General features: G+C 55.2%; 1 protein-coding gene across 1 annotated transcript in view; it reads right to left on the reverse strand.

Annotated features, from left to right (window-relative positions):
• SEZ6 (seizure related 6 homolog) overlaps positions 1-7,596 on the reverse strand; it is a 60,521-nt gene extending 52,925 nt beyond the window's left edge. Inside the window, 1 exon segment of the mRNA XM_038759471.1 lies at positions 7,332-7,596. Within this exon segment, the coding sequence (XP_038615399.1) occupies positions 7,332-7,386 (55 nt within the window). The 5' untranslated portion in view covers positions 7,387-7,596.
• Between the last annotated feature and the right edge of the window lie 6,725 nt (positions 7,597-14,321).

The following is a 14,321-nucleotide window of genomic DNA, read 5'->3' on the forward strand; positions in this document are numbered from 1 at the left end:
CTCCCAGGAAGCAGCGTGGCTCAGTGGAAAGAGCCCGGGTTTTGGAGTCAGAGGTCATGGGTTCAAATTCCGCTCCGCCAACTGCCGTCAGCTGTGTGACTTTGGGCAAGTCATTTAACTTCTCTGGGCCTCAGTTCCGTCATCTGCAAAATGGGGATTAAAACTGTGAGCCCCACCGTGGGACAACCTGATCACCTTGTAACCTCCCCAGCGCTTAGAACAGTGCTTGACACATAGTAAGCGCTTGACAAATACCGTTATTATTATCATTACAGTGCTCTGCACGCATAGTGGCGGGAAGGAAAGAGCTCCGCGGGTCCTCCTCTGCATTTCCACCAGGCTCTGAGTTCAGATCCTTCCTCAGCCCCCCGAGGCCTCAGGCTGCGCCACTCTGCCGACCAGCCTCTCCTGCCCAATCTCGAGGAGAAACCAGGCCGAGCCCTCTGCCAACTCCTCTCGTTACCAGCCCCCTTCTAGGTGGCATGTCTCTGGCGCGGAGACACTAACCATTCGGCAGGGCCAAGTTGGAAGGTGGGCACAGGTCGGTGCGTCATGAGGCCAGACCGGTCTAACCAGGCTTGTGGATGCGATGCCCCATGTCTGAGCTTGCCGTGCCCGGGCACAGGGCGAGGGTGCCCAGCCCAGGCAGACGGATCGCTCTGGAAACGGCGGCGTGTGCGGTTACCAAGGAATTAATAATAATAATAATAACAACAATAACCATCATCATCAATCGTATTTATTGAGCGCTTACTATGTGCAGAGCACTGTACTAAGCGCTTGGGAAGTACAAATTGGCAACATATAGAGACAGTCCCTACCCAACAGTGGGGCATTTATTAAGCGCTTACTATGTGCAAAGCACTGTTCTAAGCACTGTGGAGGTTACAAGGTGATCAGGTTGTCCCACGGGGGAGCTCACAGTCTTCATCCCCATTTGACAGATGAGGTAACTGAGGCACAGAGAAGTGAAGTGACTTGCCCAAAGTCACACAGCTGACAAGTGGCGGAGCCGGGATTTGAACGGATGACCTGTGACTCCAAAGCCCGGGCTCTTTCCACTGAGCCACGCTAATTAACAAGAACCTGCAATTACCGTTCTGTGTGGTGACAACCTGGGGGAGAACAGTTAACCCCCGCTGTGCCAGTTCGAGGAGAGGGGGACACAGAGGGTCAGCTGGAGCCGCCCCGTGGCACCGCCCCCTCCCCTGCCCTCTTTCCCTTTGATGGGAAGCCAAGTCCAGGCTGCCCGTTTACCCCCAGTGCCACGCACCCCTGGCACCCGATCTGAGTTGGGGGAATGGGAAACTGAGGCCCAGGAGGCGAACGAGTCCCCGGGGAGGAGGGAGGGCCGGCAACCCAGGCGCCCGCTCCCCGAGCGGGCTCCCCACTGCCTCTTCCTCTTGCGCTCACAAAGCGACTCATACACACACGCAGAGTTTAATTAACTTTATTGATTTTCAGAAATTAGGAGAATGACTAAAGGTAATTGCTCATTAAAAATCATTAAACTGACACAGCAGGCGGCGTCACCGTTGCTCTCCCCGGGCCGGGGCCGGGGCCGGGGCCGGGCCCGGCGGTTGGAGATTGAGCCCGGGGCGCGAAGCGCTGCGCTCCCTCTCCCCCATCCCTCCGCCCCCGCCCCCGGTACAGCTCCAGAAAGCAGTTGAGCACCGAAGGGCGAGGGCGTAGAGGACACCGGTTCCGCCTGGGCAGCGAACTGTGCCCGGCTAGTGGGTAGAGGCCCGGGGGTGGGCACGGAGCGGCCGATTGCGGGGGCCCGTTGGAGCGGGCACCGAGTGCGCACCGGCCGCGCCGTTGCCTCTCCCGGCGGGAGCTGGCGTGTGGGTCGCGGATGGAGGATGGATTGTGCCCGGGCGCGGATGGGGGTTCCGAGGCGGGCCGCCCCCGGGCCCCAGCCGGCCTGCGGGGAGAAAGGAGGCCTGGGTCCCTCCGGCCTCTCGGAGCGCAAGGGTCTCCTTCGGGAGAGTCTCCTCGGCCCGGGCTTTGGTCCTTTCGCGGTCGGGCCTCTCCGAAATGACGACGGGAAACCCAATCGCCCCGAACTCCCTCCTCCTCCTTTTCCTCCTCTTTTTCCTCCTCCTTTTCCTCCTCCTTCTCTTCCTCCCCCTTCTTTTCCTCCTCCTCCTCTTCCTCTTCCTCTCCTTTTCCTCCTCCTCCTCCTCTCTCTCCTTTTCCTCCTCCTTCTCCTTCTTTTCCTCCTACCCTTCCTTTTCCGCCTTCCCCCTTTTCCTCTTTCTCCTCCTCCTCCTTCTCCTCCTCCCCCCTTTTCCTCCTTCTCCTCCCCCTCCTTTTCCTCCTACTCTTCCTTTTCCTCCTTCCCCCTTTTCCTCCTTCTCCTCCTCCCCCTTTTCCTCCTCCGCCTCTTTTCCTCCTCCTCCTCTTCCTCTACCTCCACCTCTTCCTCCTACTCTCTCTCCTTTTCCTCTTCCTTCTCCTCCTCTTCCTCCTACCCTTCTTTTTCCTCCTTCCTCCTTTTTCTCCTCCTCCTCTTCCTCCTCCTCCCCCAATTTCCTCCTTCTCCTCCCCCTCCTTTTCCTCCTCCTTCTCCTCCTCTTCCTCCTACCCTTCCTTTTCCTCCTTCCCCCTTTTCCTCCTCCTCCTCCTCCTCCTCCTCTTTCTCCTCCTCCCCCTCCTTTTTCTCCTCCTTCTCCTCCTCTTCCTCCTACCCTTCCTTTTCCTCCTTCCCCCTTTTCCTCCTTCTCCTCCTCCTCCTCCCCCCTTTTCCTCCTCTCCTCCTCCTCTTTCTCCTCCTTCTCCCTTTCCCTCCTTCTCCTTCTCCCCCTCCTTTTCCTCCTCCTTCTCCTCCTCCTCCACCTCCTCCTCTTCCTCCTCCTGTTCCTCCTCCTCCTCTCGTATTTATCGAGCGCTTACTGTGTGCAGAGCACTGTACTAAGCGCTTGAGTCCTCCTCGCCCGCGTCCTCCTGCCGCTGCTCCCCGGCCGTCGTAACCTCGGGGCGGTGGAACATCGGAGGGAGGAGGAGCCTAGTCGGGGAGCGGGGCGCCCAAGGCCCTTCAAAGGCCCCCGAAGTCAAAAACCAACAGTCAAAAAGGAACCAAAAATAACTAAAAAAATGAACAGTCAGCGCGACCCAAAACCCGCTCTGCTATTTAAAGGGCTAAATAGAGATGGGTCTTTAAAGGGCTAAATAGAGATGGGTCGGGGGCGGTGAGGGGCGAGGCGCAGGACCCACCCTGCTCTTTCTCGGCTGTCTCCGCGGATAAAGCGCGCCTCGGGCAAAGCCAACCGTGGGTTCCCAGACCCAACGGGTCCCCCAACCTCTGCCCTCCGGAGTGGGCATGGCGGAGCTGGAAGATCTGACGGTGTTCCCCGTGCCCACTCTCCTTGGGAGCCCGGGCAGGCTCAACCCTAGGCTGGCAGTGCCCCCCGGCCGAGGGAGGAGGGAAGAGGCCAGAGAAAAGGCGGGCGAGAAGGCCGAGAAGCCAGGTGGGCCCAGAGAAGGACCGGCCACGGCGGCCAGGTCGGGGGGTTCAGTGCTTGGCCCAGCCCCGTGTCCACAAACACATTCCCACCATAAAACACAGACGTCAGGCCCACACAGAGCGCGCTGACCACGCGTACACACGCAGTTTACACGAATACACGGCAGACAAATGGAGATATGCAGTGCACGCAGAGGGGACACCCACGGACACGCCTTGTGCCCAGCACACCTGCACACACACACAAACGCGATCACACCTATGATCATACAAAGCTCCACGGATTCACAGCCACACTGGACGCACTCAAACGGCGATTCACACTGCACTACACCCTGAGGCACCGACTCACCAACACATATAGTCGGACGCAGGTAAGGTCTCCACACTGGCAGGGCCAATGCACGCTCATATACAGACCCGGCGCATTTACACACTCAGGGACACACGCAACCCACACCGCACAATCTCAAACACTCATATACACACACATACATGTACACACTCATGCTCATCCACAGACACGAAAGTGCTCTCGGTCTAGCGAGGCGCGAAGAGAGATGATTCTTTAGGTAACGTTTGGGAGCCTCGGGGAGCTGGGAGTACCCAGGAATGGGGAAGGGGAAGAAGCGAAACCGTAGAGAAGAGGGGCTGGAACAGGTTAGGGTGGGAGAGAGGAGGCTCCGAGGGAGAGGCCGGGGGCGGGGAGAGGGTCCTCGACCACCTTGGTCACCCCGAGTCCGGCGTCGACCGGCGTTATACCGTTATAATTCTATTTATTCTGATGGTATTAATAATAATAATAATAACAATGATGGTATTTGTTAAGCGCTTACTATGTGCCAAGCACTGTTCTAAGAGCTGAAGTAGAAACAAGGTCAGCAGGTTGTCCCATGTGGGGCTCACAGTCTTCACCCCCATTTTACAGATGAGGTAACTGAGGCACAGAGAAGTGAAGTGACTTGCCCAGAGTTCCACAGCTGACAAGTGGCGGAGTCAGGATTGGAACCCACGACCTCTACATGTTTTGTTTTGTTGTCTGCTCCCCCCCCCCTTCTAGATTGGGAGCCCGTTGTTGGGTAGGGACCGTCGATATATGTTGCCGATTTGTATTTCCCAAGCGCTTAGTAGAGTGCTCTGCACACAGTAAGCGCTCAATAAATAGGATGGAATGAATGAATGAGGCCCAGGCGCTTTCCAGGGACGAAAAGAGAAAGCTCAATGAGTCGCCCCAAGCAGCGTGGCTCAGTGGAAAGAGCCCGGGCTTTGGAGTCAGAGGTCCTGGGTTCAAATCCCGGCTCTGCCAACTGTCAGCTGCGTGACTTTGGGCAAGTCACTTAACTTCTCTGTGTCTCAGTTACCTCATCTGTAAAATGGGGATTCAAACGGTGAGTCCCCCGTGGGACAACCTGATCACCTTGTAATCTTCCCAGTGCTTAAAACAGTGCTTTGCACATAGTAAGCGCTTAACAAATACCATCATTATTATTGTTATCTCCAAGTCCCACAGGGATCGGGAGGGGAAGGGGCTGGCGAGGTGGGGGAGTGCTTGGGGGGGAGGAGGAGGGCCATTTTTCCCGTTAGCCAGAAGAGGAGGCCCAGAGAGGGAGTAAAAACAGTAATCCCCAAGGTCACAGTCCAGGACCGGAGCCAGAACCCAGGAGTCCGACCTCTCAGCCCCGGCTGCCTTCTACTCCTGCAGGGAAAGCGAAGGCGGAACTTCCCCCGGCCGCCCTCGAAGAGCAGGGACCCCCCGCGACCCCCGGGACCGGGCCAGCCAGCCTGGTTAGGCGGGGGGAGGTGGGGGCGCGGGAAGGCGTGGGAAGCAGCGTGGCTCGGTGGAAAGAACCCGGGCTTGGGAGTCAGAGGTCGTGGGTTCTAATCCACATGTCTGCTGGGTGACCTTGGGCAAGTCACTTCACGCCTCTGAGCCGCAGTTCCCTCACCTGGAAAATGGGGATGAAGACTGTGAGCCCCACGTGGGACAACCTGATGACCTTGTATCTTCCCAGCGCTTAGAACAGTGCTCGGCACGTAGTAAGCGCTTAATAATAATTATTATTATCCTGCGCGCGCTCTCTCCGCCTCCGCCTTCCCACGGGGGAAGGGGGTCTGGGCGGCCTTTGTCCTCGAGGTGAAACCCCTCTGCCCCCCGAGAAGGGTGCCACGACCCTGCCAAGCGCTGACAACCATTGTCCCCCGAGCCACCGGCCACCGCACTCCCGGGTCCTCCTCTGCCCTGCTCCGGGGGGTCTCGGGGGTCGGAGGGGGCGAGTAACTGGGGACAAGACCCTTCCCCGTTTATTGGGAAACGGAGTCAGGCCCTTCCCTTCCCCTCTATGCGCCCGGAGCAAACCCACTCCCCCAACGCCCCCAGGGTCTCCGGCGAAGGCGGGCATTATAGGGTGGAGCTGAGGAAGAGGGCACTGTTGGCTTAGTACAAGCCAACAGTGCAAGCGCTTAGTACAGTGCTCTGCACATAGTAAGCGCTCAATAAATACGATTGATTGATTGTTGGCAAGAGCCGAAGGCGGGCTGCCCAGAGGTGCAGGGCCTTCCTGCCCCCCGCATGCCAGCATGCCAGCTCCGGAGAGGGAGGGGAGGGGGCACAGCTCCTAATCTGAATGCGGCAGGGGAGGAGGGGTCCCGAGGTTCGCCCCCCCCGGCTAAATCGAGGGTCCAGGAGGCGACCCCGGCAGCCAGAGGACTCCCCTGGAGCCCCTTCCTCCTCCCTCATGGCAACCTGCGCCCGCGGTATAGACGGGAGCGGACCCGGAGTGGGATGGGAAAAGTGGGAGCCGAAGTTTGGCGGGGGGTCGGGGGGGGGGCCGGGGACGCCTGGTGCTGCCAGAGACCCGCGCCCCCACATCAATCAATCAATCAATCAATAGTATTTATTGAGCGCTTACTATGTGCAGAGCACTGTACTAAGCGCTTGGGAAGTACAAATTGGCAACACATAGAGACAGTCCCTACCCAACAGTGGGCTCACAGTCTAAAAGGGGGAGACAGAGAACAGAACCAAACATACCAACAAAATAAAATAAATAGGATAGAAATGTACAAGTAAGATAAATAAATAAATAAATAAATAGAGTAATAAATATGTACATCGCCACCCGGGACGCCCCCCGCACCCCCCAACACCCCTCCACTTCCACCTGCCCCTGAGAAAGCAGCGGAGGCGGGGAGGGGGAAGGGGTCGACATAAATGCATTCATTCAATCGTATTTCTTGAGCGCATTTCTGGAGGGGAAAGTCCATATTGCACCCGGACAATCGCATCAGATCGCAGAATCAACCAACCAATCAATCGTATTTATTGAGCGCTTACTGTGCGCAGAGCACTGGACTAAGCGCTTGGGAAGTACAAGTTGGCAACATACAGAGCCGGTCCCTACCCAACAGGACGCTCTTGCTCCCCCATCTCCCTTCCCCCATTTTAGATTCGTTCATTCATCCAATCGTATTGATTGAGCGCTTACTGTGTGCAGAGCACTGGACTAAGCGCTTGGGAAGTACAAGTTGGCAACATCTAGGGCCAGTCCCTACCCAACAGGACGCTCTGGCTCCCCCCATGTCCCTTCCCCCATTTTAGATTCGTTCATTCATCCAATCGTATTGATTGAGCGCTTACTGTGTGCAGAGCGCTGGACTAAGCGCTTGGCAAGTACAAGTTGGCAACCATCTCCCACCGCCCCCTCCCCAAACGCGCACACACCCGCCGGCCCATCCTCCTCATCGTGCCCAGTGGCTCAAAGGTGGCGATCTATAGGGCCGGGTGGGACGAAAAGGGCAGCCCCTCCCTCCATATTCCCGCTTTCCCGAGCATCCCCCGGTGCTCCCGGACGCTTGGGTCCCTTACCGTGAGCCGGGAGTGCCAGGAACGGGAGCAGGAGGAGGATGCCCGGGCAGCGCATGGTGCCAACCGCGGCCGCCCGCTTGCCCCGGGCCCCCAGGGCGGGCGGGGGATCGGTGGCCGGGGCGAGGGCGGCTCTCGGGGGGCGAGGGGGGGGGCCGGTCGGGGGCACGGGCAGCCCGGAGGATCCAGCACCGCGGCCAGCGCTTGGCGTCGGTGCCAAGGAGCGCCCGCCGGCAGCGAGGGAGGCAGGCGAAGATGGGCGGGGGGAGCCCAGCCAAACCCCACCGTAATATCTCCAGGAGCGGCGCAGCAGACCCTCTCCCCACCCCCTCAGTCCGGGGAAGACAAATCCCCCTCCCCTTCCCTCCCCCCTTCGCCACGCCCCCACCCCCCAACAGCCGGGGGGCGTCCAGTTGGGGAGGACGACGACGAGGCCGTAATCTGCTGAGGTCCCCCAGGCCGCGGCAGCTCAGCTCTTTCGCTGCCCCTTATGGTTGTACATATTTATTATGGTTGTACATATTTATTACTCTATTTATTTATTTATTTTACTTGTACATTTCTATCCTACTTATTTTATTTTGTTGGTATGTTTGGTTCTGTTCTCTGTCTCCCCCTTTTAGACTGTGAGCCCACTGTTGGGTAGGGACTGTCTCTATGTGATGCCAATTTGTACTTCCCAAGCGCTTAGTACAGTGCTCTGCACATAGTAAGCGCTCAATAAATACGATTGATTGATTGATTGATTGATTGCCCCTTCCCGAGCTCCCACCCGGACCCTCCTCGTCCGAGGGATTTGGGAGAGAGGAGGGGCCACGCGGATGGGCCCCACCCTGGGCGCGATGGGCAGAAACAGGTGGTGAAGGCCCCCCGGTGCCAGTGTGGTAATGAAGATGGCTTTTGAGCGTACAAAGGACGATAAATTATTACTTTGCTCAATAAATGCCAAGGCTCCAGGCAGCAGCATCAGCGGCAAACTGTGCTCACAGAAAAGCTTAATTATCCTTATATTATAGTTAAAAGCCAGTGGCGCCGGCACCACGGAGACCCATTCTTCACTCAGCCCTTGGCAGGCGGCGACCTGGCTGAGGCCAAGGTTTCTGGGGGGCTGGGAGGGAGGGACCCCGGATTCCCAGCCCGGCTCCGGGTGCGTCCGGAAGGCCTCTTCCATCCCTCTGCCGGAGCGGGTGGGAATCCATTCCTTCGCCTGCTTGGGCCTTCGGTGCCCCTCTCCTTGGCACCCCTGGCTCCCGAGACCCTACCCTGCCCGGGATGAGAGAGTCCAAGAGCATTCTCCCCATCCCATACAGGGCCCTTACAGAGGCCCTGGGTTGGGCGGCAGACGCAGGGACGGACAACACAAGGCAAGTGAAAAAAGATTCCCCGACAACTAGACAACTGAGCTATTGACCACCACCGGAAAGGTGAGGAGATGGAGGCCAACAGATAGCAGGGTGGGCAGAACACCGGTCCCAAGGACAGGCATATCAGATTCCCGCTGGACGGGGCACCCAACAGCTTATCATGGCATCGTGGATAGAACACGCGCCTGGGAGTCAGACTGCCACATGTCTGCTGTGTGACCTTGGGCAAGTCACTTTGCTTCTCTGTGCCTCAGTTACCTCATCTGGAAAATGGGGATTGAGACTGTGAGCCCTGCACGGGACAGGGATGGCGTCCAACCTGACTAGCTTGTTTTGTACGGTGCCTGGCACATAGCAAGCACTTAACAAATACCATCATTTTTATTATTATTATCAGCCTGCCCAGCTACAAATAGGCCACAGGCCACAAAGCCATTAGTGTCAGCATCACCTCATCCAATGGGGAATGAAAGAAGTGCCAGGGCAGGGCAGTTGGGTCATCTCTGAAAGGTCGTGAGGCTCTGGTCCTCCCCTTTCTCCATGGCTGGATTCAAGTCCCATTTGTTAGAAGGTTGAGGACCGGCATAGAGGAAGCAGAAGCAGAAAGGGCATTTCTAGCTGATTCTGTCCTGGGAATAGGCAGCTCTGAGCCCAGCCACCCCTCACCCCCACCGCAACACACACACACGCCCAAATAGGAAACCCCTGGGTTCTAATTCCAGTTCCACCCCTCCTTTGCTGCGTGACCTTGGACAAGTCACTTCACTTCTCTGTGCCTCAGTTACCTCATCTGTAAAATGGGCATCAAGACTGCGAACCCCACATGAGGAGTGGACTGTGTCCAACCTGATTAGTTTGTATCTACTCCAGCACTTGGTACAGTGCCTGGAACATAAGTAAGAGCTTAGGAGATACTATACACACATGGCTCTGAATGCCCTTGAGAAACTGGGAACCAGTGCGTGTCCCCACCCCACACAGCTTCATTCCTCTCTCCATACCCTCATCCCCTCCCGTTGGGGCTCAGGGGAGCTGGTTCAGCAGCCATAAAGAATTCCAAGCAGCAGGCAGGTGGCGTGTGGAATTAGCCAAGGGAGACACTGGGAACAGATTTTCTGGACAGTCACTTAGAAAAGGGGAAAGTGAGAGAGAGAAGCGACAAATTGAGATTAGTGAGACAGAGCACAAGGGAGAGAGGAAGTAAAGATGCAGGAAAACAGAAATAGAGAGGGCGAGAGGCAGAGACTGAAAAAGATTGCAGGAGCGGAGTAAGTTTGGAAGACTATAGGATGAGATTCTTAAGTTTTTTTTCTCCTCCAGCGGCTCGGCCAGAGCAGGTTTGTCTGGGGGACTGTTGTCTGGGGGAGCAGGACGTGTGGGGGGGAGGGGGGGGGTGTTGCACACCAATGGTCATGCCTGGTAGGTGAGAGCCAGGTGTATCAGAGAGTCCCCTGCATCCTGCTACCCAACCCTCCCCCAGTCCCTCTCATTCAGGGCATCGAGGGAATACTGGAGGAGGAGGCCGCAAGCTCCAGCGTGCGACACTCCATCTTGGGCTGAATGACCCACGTTGCACTGCATGATGGGGCTTGTAGTCCGTCCGTCCAAGTGCAATTCTGTCCTGGGGAAGTTGACCACCCCAGTTCCAGCTTCTACCCCCCGAAGCCAAGAAGACAAGAGGAATGCCTAGAGGACGTCTGGGAGACAAAGGGAGGAGTCTCCAGAAGCAGCGTGGCCTAGTGGAAAGAGCATGAGCTTGGAGGTCAGAGGACCTGGGTTCTAATCCAGGCTCTTCCACACGTCTGCTGTGTGACCTCGGACAAGTCGCTTCTCTGTGTCTCGGTTTCCTCATCTGCAAAATGGAGATTCAAAACCTGTTCACCCTCCCCTTTAGGTGGTGAGCCCCATGTTAGACAGGGACTATACTTGACCTGATTATCTTGTGCTGATAAGTGCCCCCCAGGGCTGAGGACAGAGTAAGTGTATAACAAATACCACAGTTTTTTGAAAGGAAAGGATCCGATGGGACCGAGTCTTAGAACAAATAGATCAATCAATGGTATTTATTGAGAGCTTATTATGTGTGCAGCCCTGTATTAAGCACTTAACAGATGGGTTGGGGGTCTTAGACAGCATCTGGGACCACCCCCCGTCACCCCCCTCCAACTCCCCAGGAAGCCCAACGCCAGGCTTTTCTCCTCGCCGCTCCCTTCTTCGAACACGTCCATTTACAGATACGCTTGGCGACCGATTTTAAAATCCCAGTTCAAAATGAGACACGGTTTCCAAACGTGAGGAGGGGAGAGTGACGGTTTATCAGAACAGCTCTCTCCCTCTCTCCACGGAATCACAGCTTCACAAGGTTGGAGGGTACAGGCAATGGAGGGTGATGGAGGCGAGAGAGCACCATCTCTCTGCTCTTGTAAGCTAGGACTGGTCAGGAGCTGAGCTGTACCCCTCCACACCCACAGGACACACCAGCTCAGTGTGCAGTTGTGGGCTTCTTGACCTCCACTTCTCCAAGCATAACCTCCACCCCACTCTGTCCTGACCCTCAATTTTGAGCACGTGCAGCAGCCCCAGGGCACCGGTACACTTCGGCCCTGAGATTTCTTGAATAAAAAGATGGTTTTAAGTAGAATGATAAAGCACTTTCCCCACTCAGGTTGGTAAATAGACTGTAGGCTTCCCTCTAGACTGTAAGCTAGTGGTGGGCAGGGACCTTGTCTACCAACTCTGTTATATTGTACTCTCAAGAGCTTACTGCAGTGCTCTGCACAATCAGTGGTGATTGATTGGTTGCTAAGCATTCCATAATAATTATGCTATTGGGAAGCGCTTACAGAGAAGCAGCGTGGCTCAGTGGAAAGAGCCCGGGCTTTGGAGTCAGAGGTCACGGAGGATTCCTTCTGATAAACAATCACTCTCCTCTCCTCACATTCGGAAACCGTGTCTAATTTTGAACTGGGATTTTAAAATCGGTCACCAAGCGAGTCTGTAAATGGATGCGTTTGAAGAAGGGAGCGGCGGAGAAAAGCCTGGGGTTGGGCTTCCTGGAGGATTCCATGGAGAGAGGGAGAGAGCTGTTCTGTTAAACAGTCATGGGTTCAAATCCCAGCTCTGTCGCTTGTCAGCTGTGTGACTTTGGGCAAGTCACTTCTCTGGGCCTCAGTGAACTCATTTGTAAAATGGGGATTAAGACTGTGAGCCCCCCGTGGGACAACCTGATCACCTTGTAACCTCCCCAGTGCTTAGAACAGTGCTTTGCACATAGTAAGCGCTTAATAAATGTCATTATTATTATTATTATTATTATGTGCTAAGGGTTGAAGAAGAAGAAAGCTTATGGGATCAGACCCAATTCCTGTTCCACATGGGGGCTCTCAGGCTTTCTTAGCCACATTTTACTGATGTGCAAACTGAGGCTCAGAGAGGTTAAGTGCTTGCCCAAGGTCACCAGCAAGCCAGTAGTAGGGCTGGCCTTCTCACCCATTCATTCATTCAATTGTATTTATTGAGTGCTTACTGCATGCAGAGCACTGTACTAAGCGCTTGGGAAGTACAGTTACAGAGGGCAGACCAGGGAAGGAGGGGAGGAGGGAAGAAAGGCGGACAATAAGTGTGAAGGGCAGAAATACCCAGCAAAGACCAAGGCCTCAATAATAATAGTAATAATAACAATGGTATTTTTGAAGCACTTACTCTGTGTCAAACACTGTTCTAAGTACCGGGGTAATCTAATCAGGTTGGACACAGTCCACGTAGCACATGGGACTAACAGTTTTAATCCTTATTTTGCAAGTGAGGTAACTGAGGCAAAGAGATAATAATAATAATAATAGTATTTATTAAGTATTTACTATGTGCAAAGCACTCTTCTAAGCGCTGGGGAAGTTACAAGGTGATCAGGTTGTCCCACGGGGGTTCACAGTCTTCATCCCCATTTGACAGATGAAGGGAACTGAGGCCCAGAGAAGTGAAGTGACTTGCCCAAAGTCACACGGCTGACGACTGGCGGAGCCGGGATTTGAACCCATGACCTCTGACTCCAAAGCTCGGGCTCTTTCCAATGAGCCATGCTACATGAAGTGACTTGCCCAAGGTCACACAGCAGACAAGCAGAACCCAGGTCCTTCTGACTCTCAGGCCTGTGCTCTAAATCATCTTAAAACAAATAACCACAGGTCTAGCCGCAGCACTAATGTTCAATACTCGCTGGGGCAGGGGTGGGGGAGTGTCAGAGGGCCCGGGGCATTCAGGGGGTGCAGGAGCGGAGGAGACTAGGATGATCTGAGGTGACGATGGGGGACAGAGACCTGTCACCTCTGGGGAAGGAGCAGAAGACAGAACAGGTCTTCTTGCCAAGCCACGTGGTCGTCGGCATGGATTGGGTCTGCGTTGCCTTCCAAGTCCAAACTCCAGCTTTCTGGGCTACTCCTCCACCCGCCTACCCACCCGCCCACCGTGGTGAGGTAAGAACGGGACTTAGATCCTCCGCAGCTCCATAAATGTTTAATGCCGTGGAGCTGGGCCCGAACAGGGGAGGTGCTGGGATGGGAAGACAAGACTGGAACTTGGGTTGAAGATGATATTCTAATTACTTTCTTGGGGGCTGGTGGGTCCCTGGGCACGGGCTCCGACTCCTAATGAAGAAGACTCTTTTAACAACAGACGGAGGGGTTTAAAATAAAACAAACACTCCATTGGCAGTGCTCTTCCCAGCTTGATTGAAGACAAACGAGGAGAAATGACAGACAAATGGAAATACAGCTCAACAAACATGACAGCAAGTAACCTTCTCCGGGAGCCTCTGGGCTGCGACAGGAGGAAGCACAGACGTGGTGGGGGAAGAGGGTGGTCAGGGGAGGGGCTAGGGTCGCTTAGAGATCTCTGGGGTGGGGTTTCCTTGGCTTCCTTCAGTCAATTGGGTCTTTCAGCCTAACCTAAATCCCTCCTGCTGCAAGAGCTACTCCGTGTCTTTATGAGTTGGTGTGTGACAGTGGGTGCCCCCTGCTGGTGGCTTCCTGAATAGACTGGGAACGGTGGCCTGGGAGGGGAAGGGGCTGCCCCAGGAATGGTTCAATCATCATCATCATCATCATCAATCGTATTTATTGAGCGCTTACTGTGTGCAGAGCACTGTACTAAGCGCTTGGGAAGTACAAGTTGATTCATTCAGTTGTATTTATTGAGCGCTTACTGTGTGCACTGTTCTAAGCACTTGAAAGAGTACAATATAACAACAAACGGATACATTCCTGCCCACCACGAGCTCACACTGACATCAGGCGGGTGGTACTGGATAATAATAATAATAATAATGGATTTATTAAGCACTTACTATGTGCCAAGCACTGTTCTAAGCGCTGGAGAGGTTACAAGGGGATCAGGTTGTCCCACGGGGGGCTCATAGTCTTAATCCCCATTTTAGAGATGAGGTCACTGAGGCACAGAGAAGTTAAGTGGCTTGCCCAAGGTCACACAGCTGACAAGCGGCGGAGCTGGGATACGAACCCATGACCTCTGACTCCCAAGCCTTCACTCCTTCCACTGAGCCACGCTGCTTCTCTAATCTGGTAGATCCTTGTGGGCAGGGATTGTTTCTACCTAAGCAAATTTCTTGTCCCTC

This window comes from Tachyglossus aculeatus, chromosome 17 (assembly GCF_015852505.1).
Source record: "Tachyglossus aculeatus isolate mTacAcu1 chromosome 17, mTacAcu1.pri, whole genome shotgun sequence".
Taxonomy (NCBI): domain Eukaryota; kingdom Metazoa; phylum Chordata; class Mammalia; order Monotremata; family Tachyglossidae; genus Tachyglossus; species Tachyglossus aculeatus.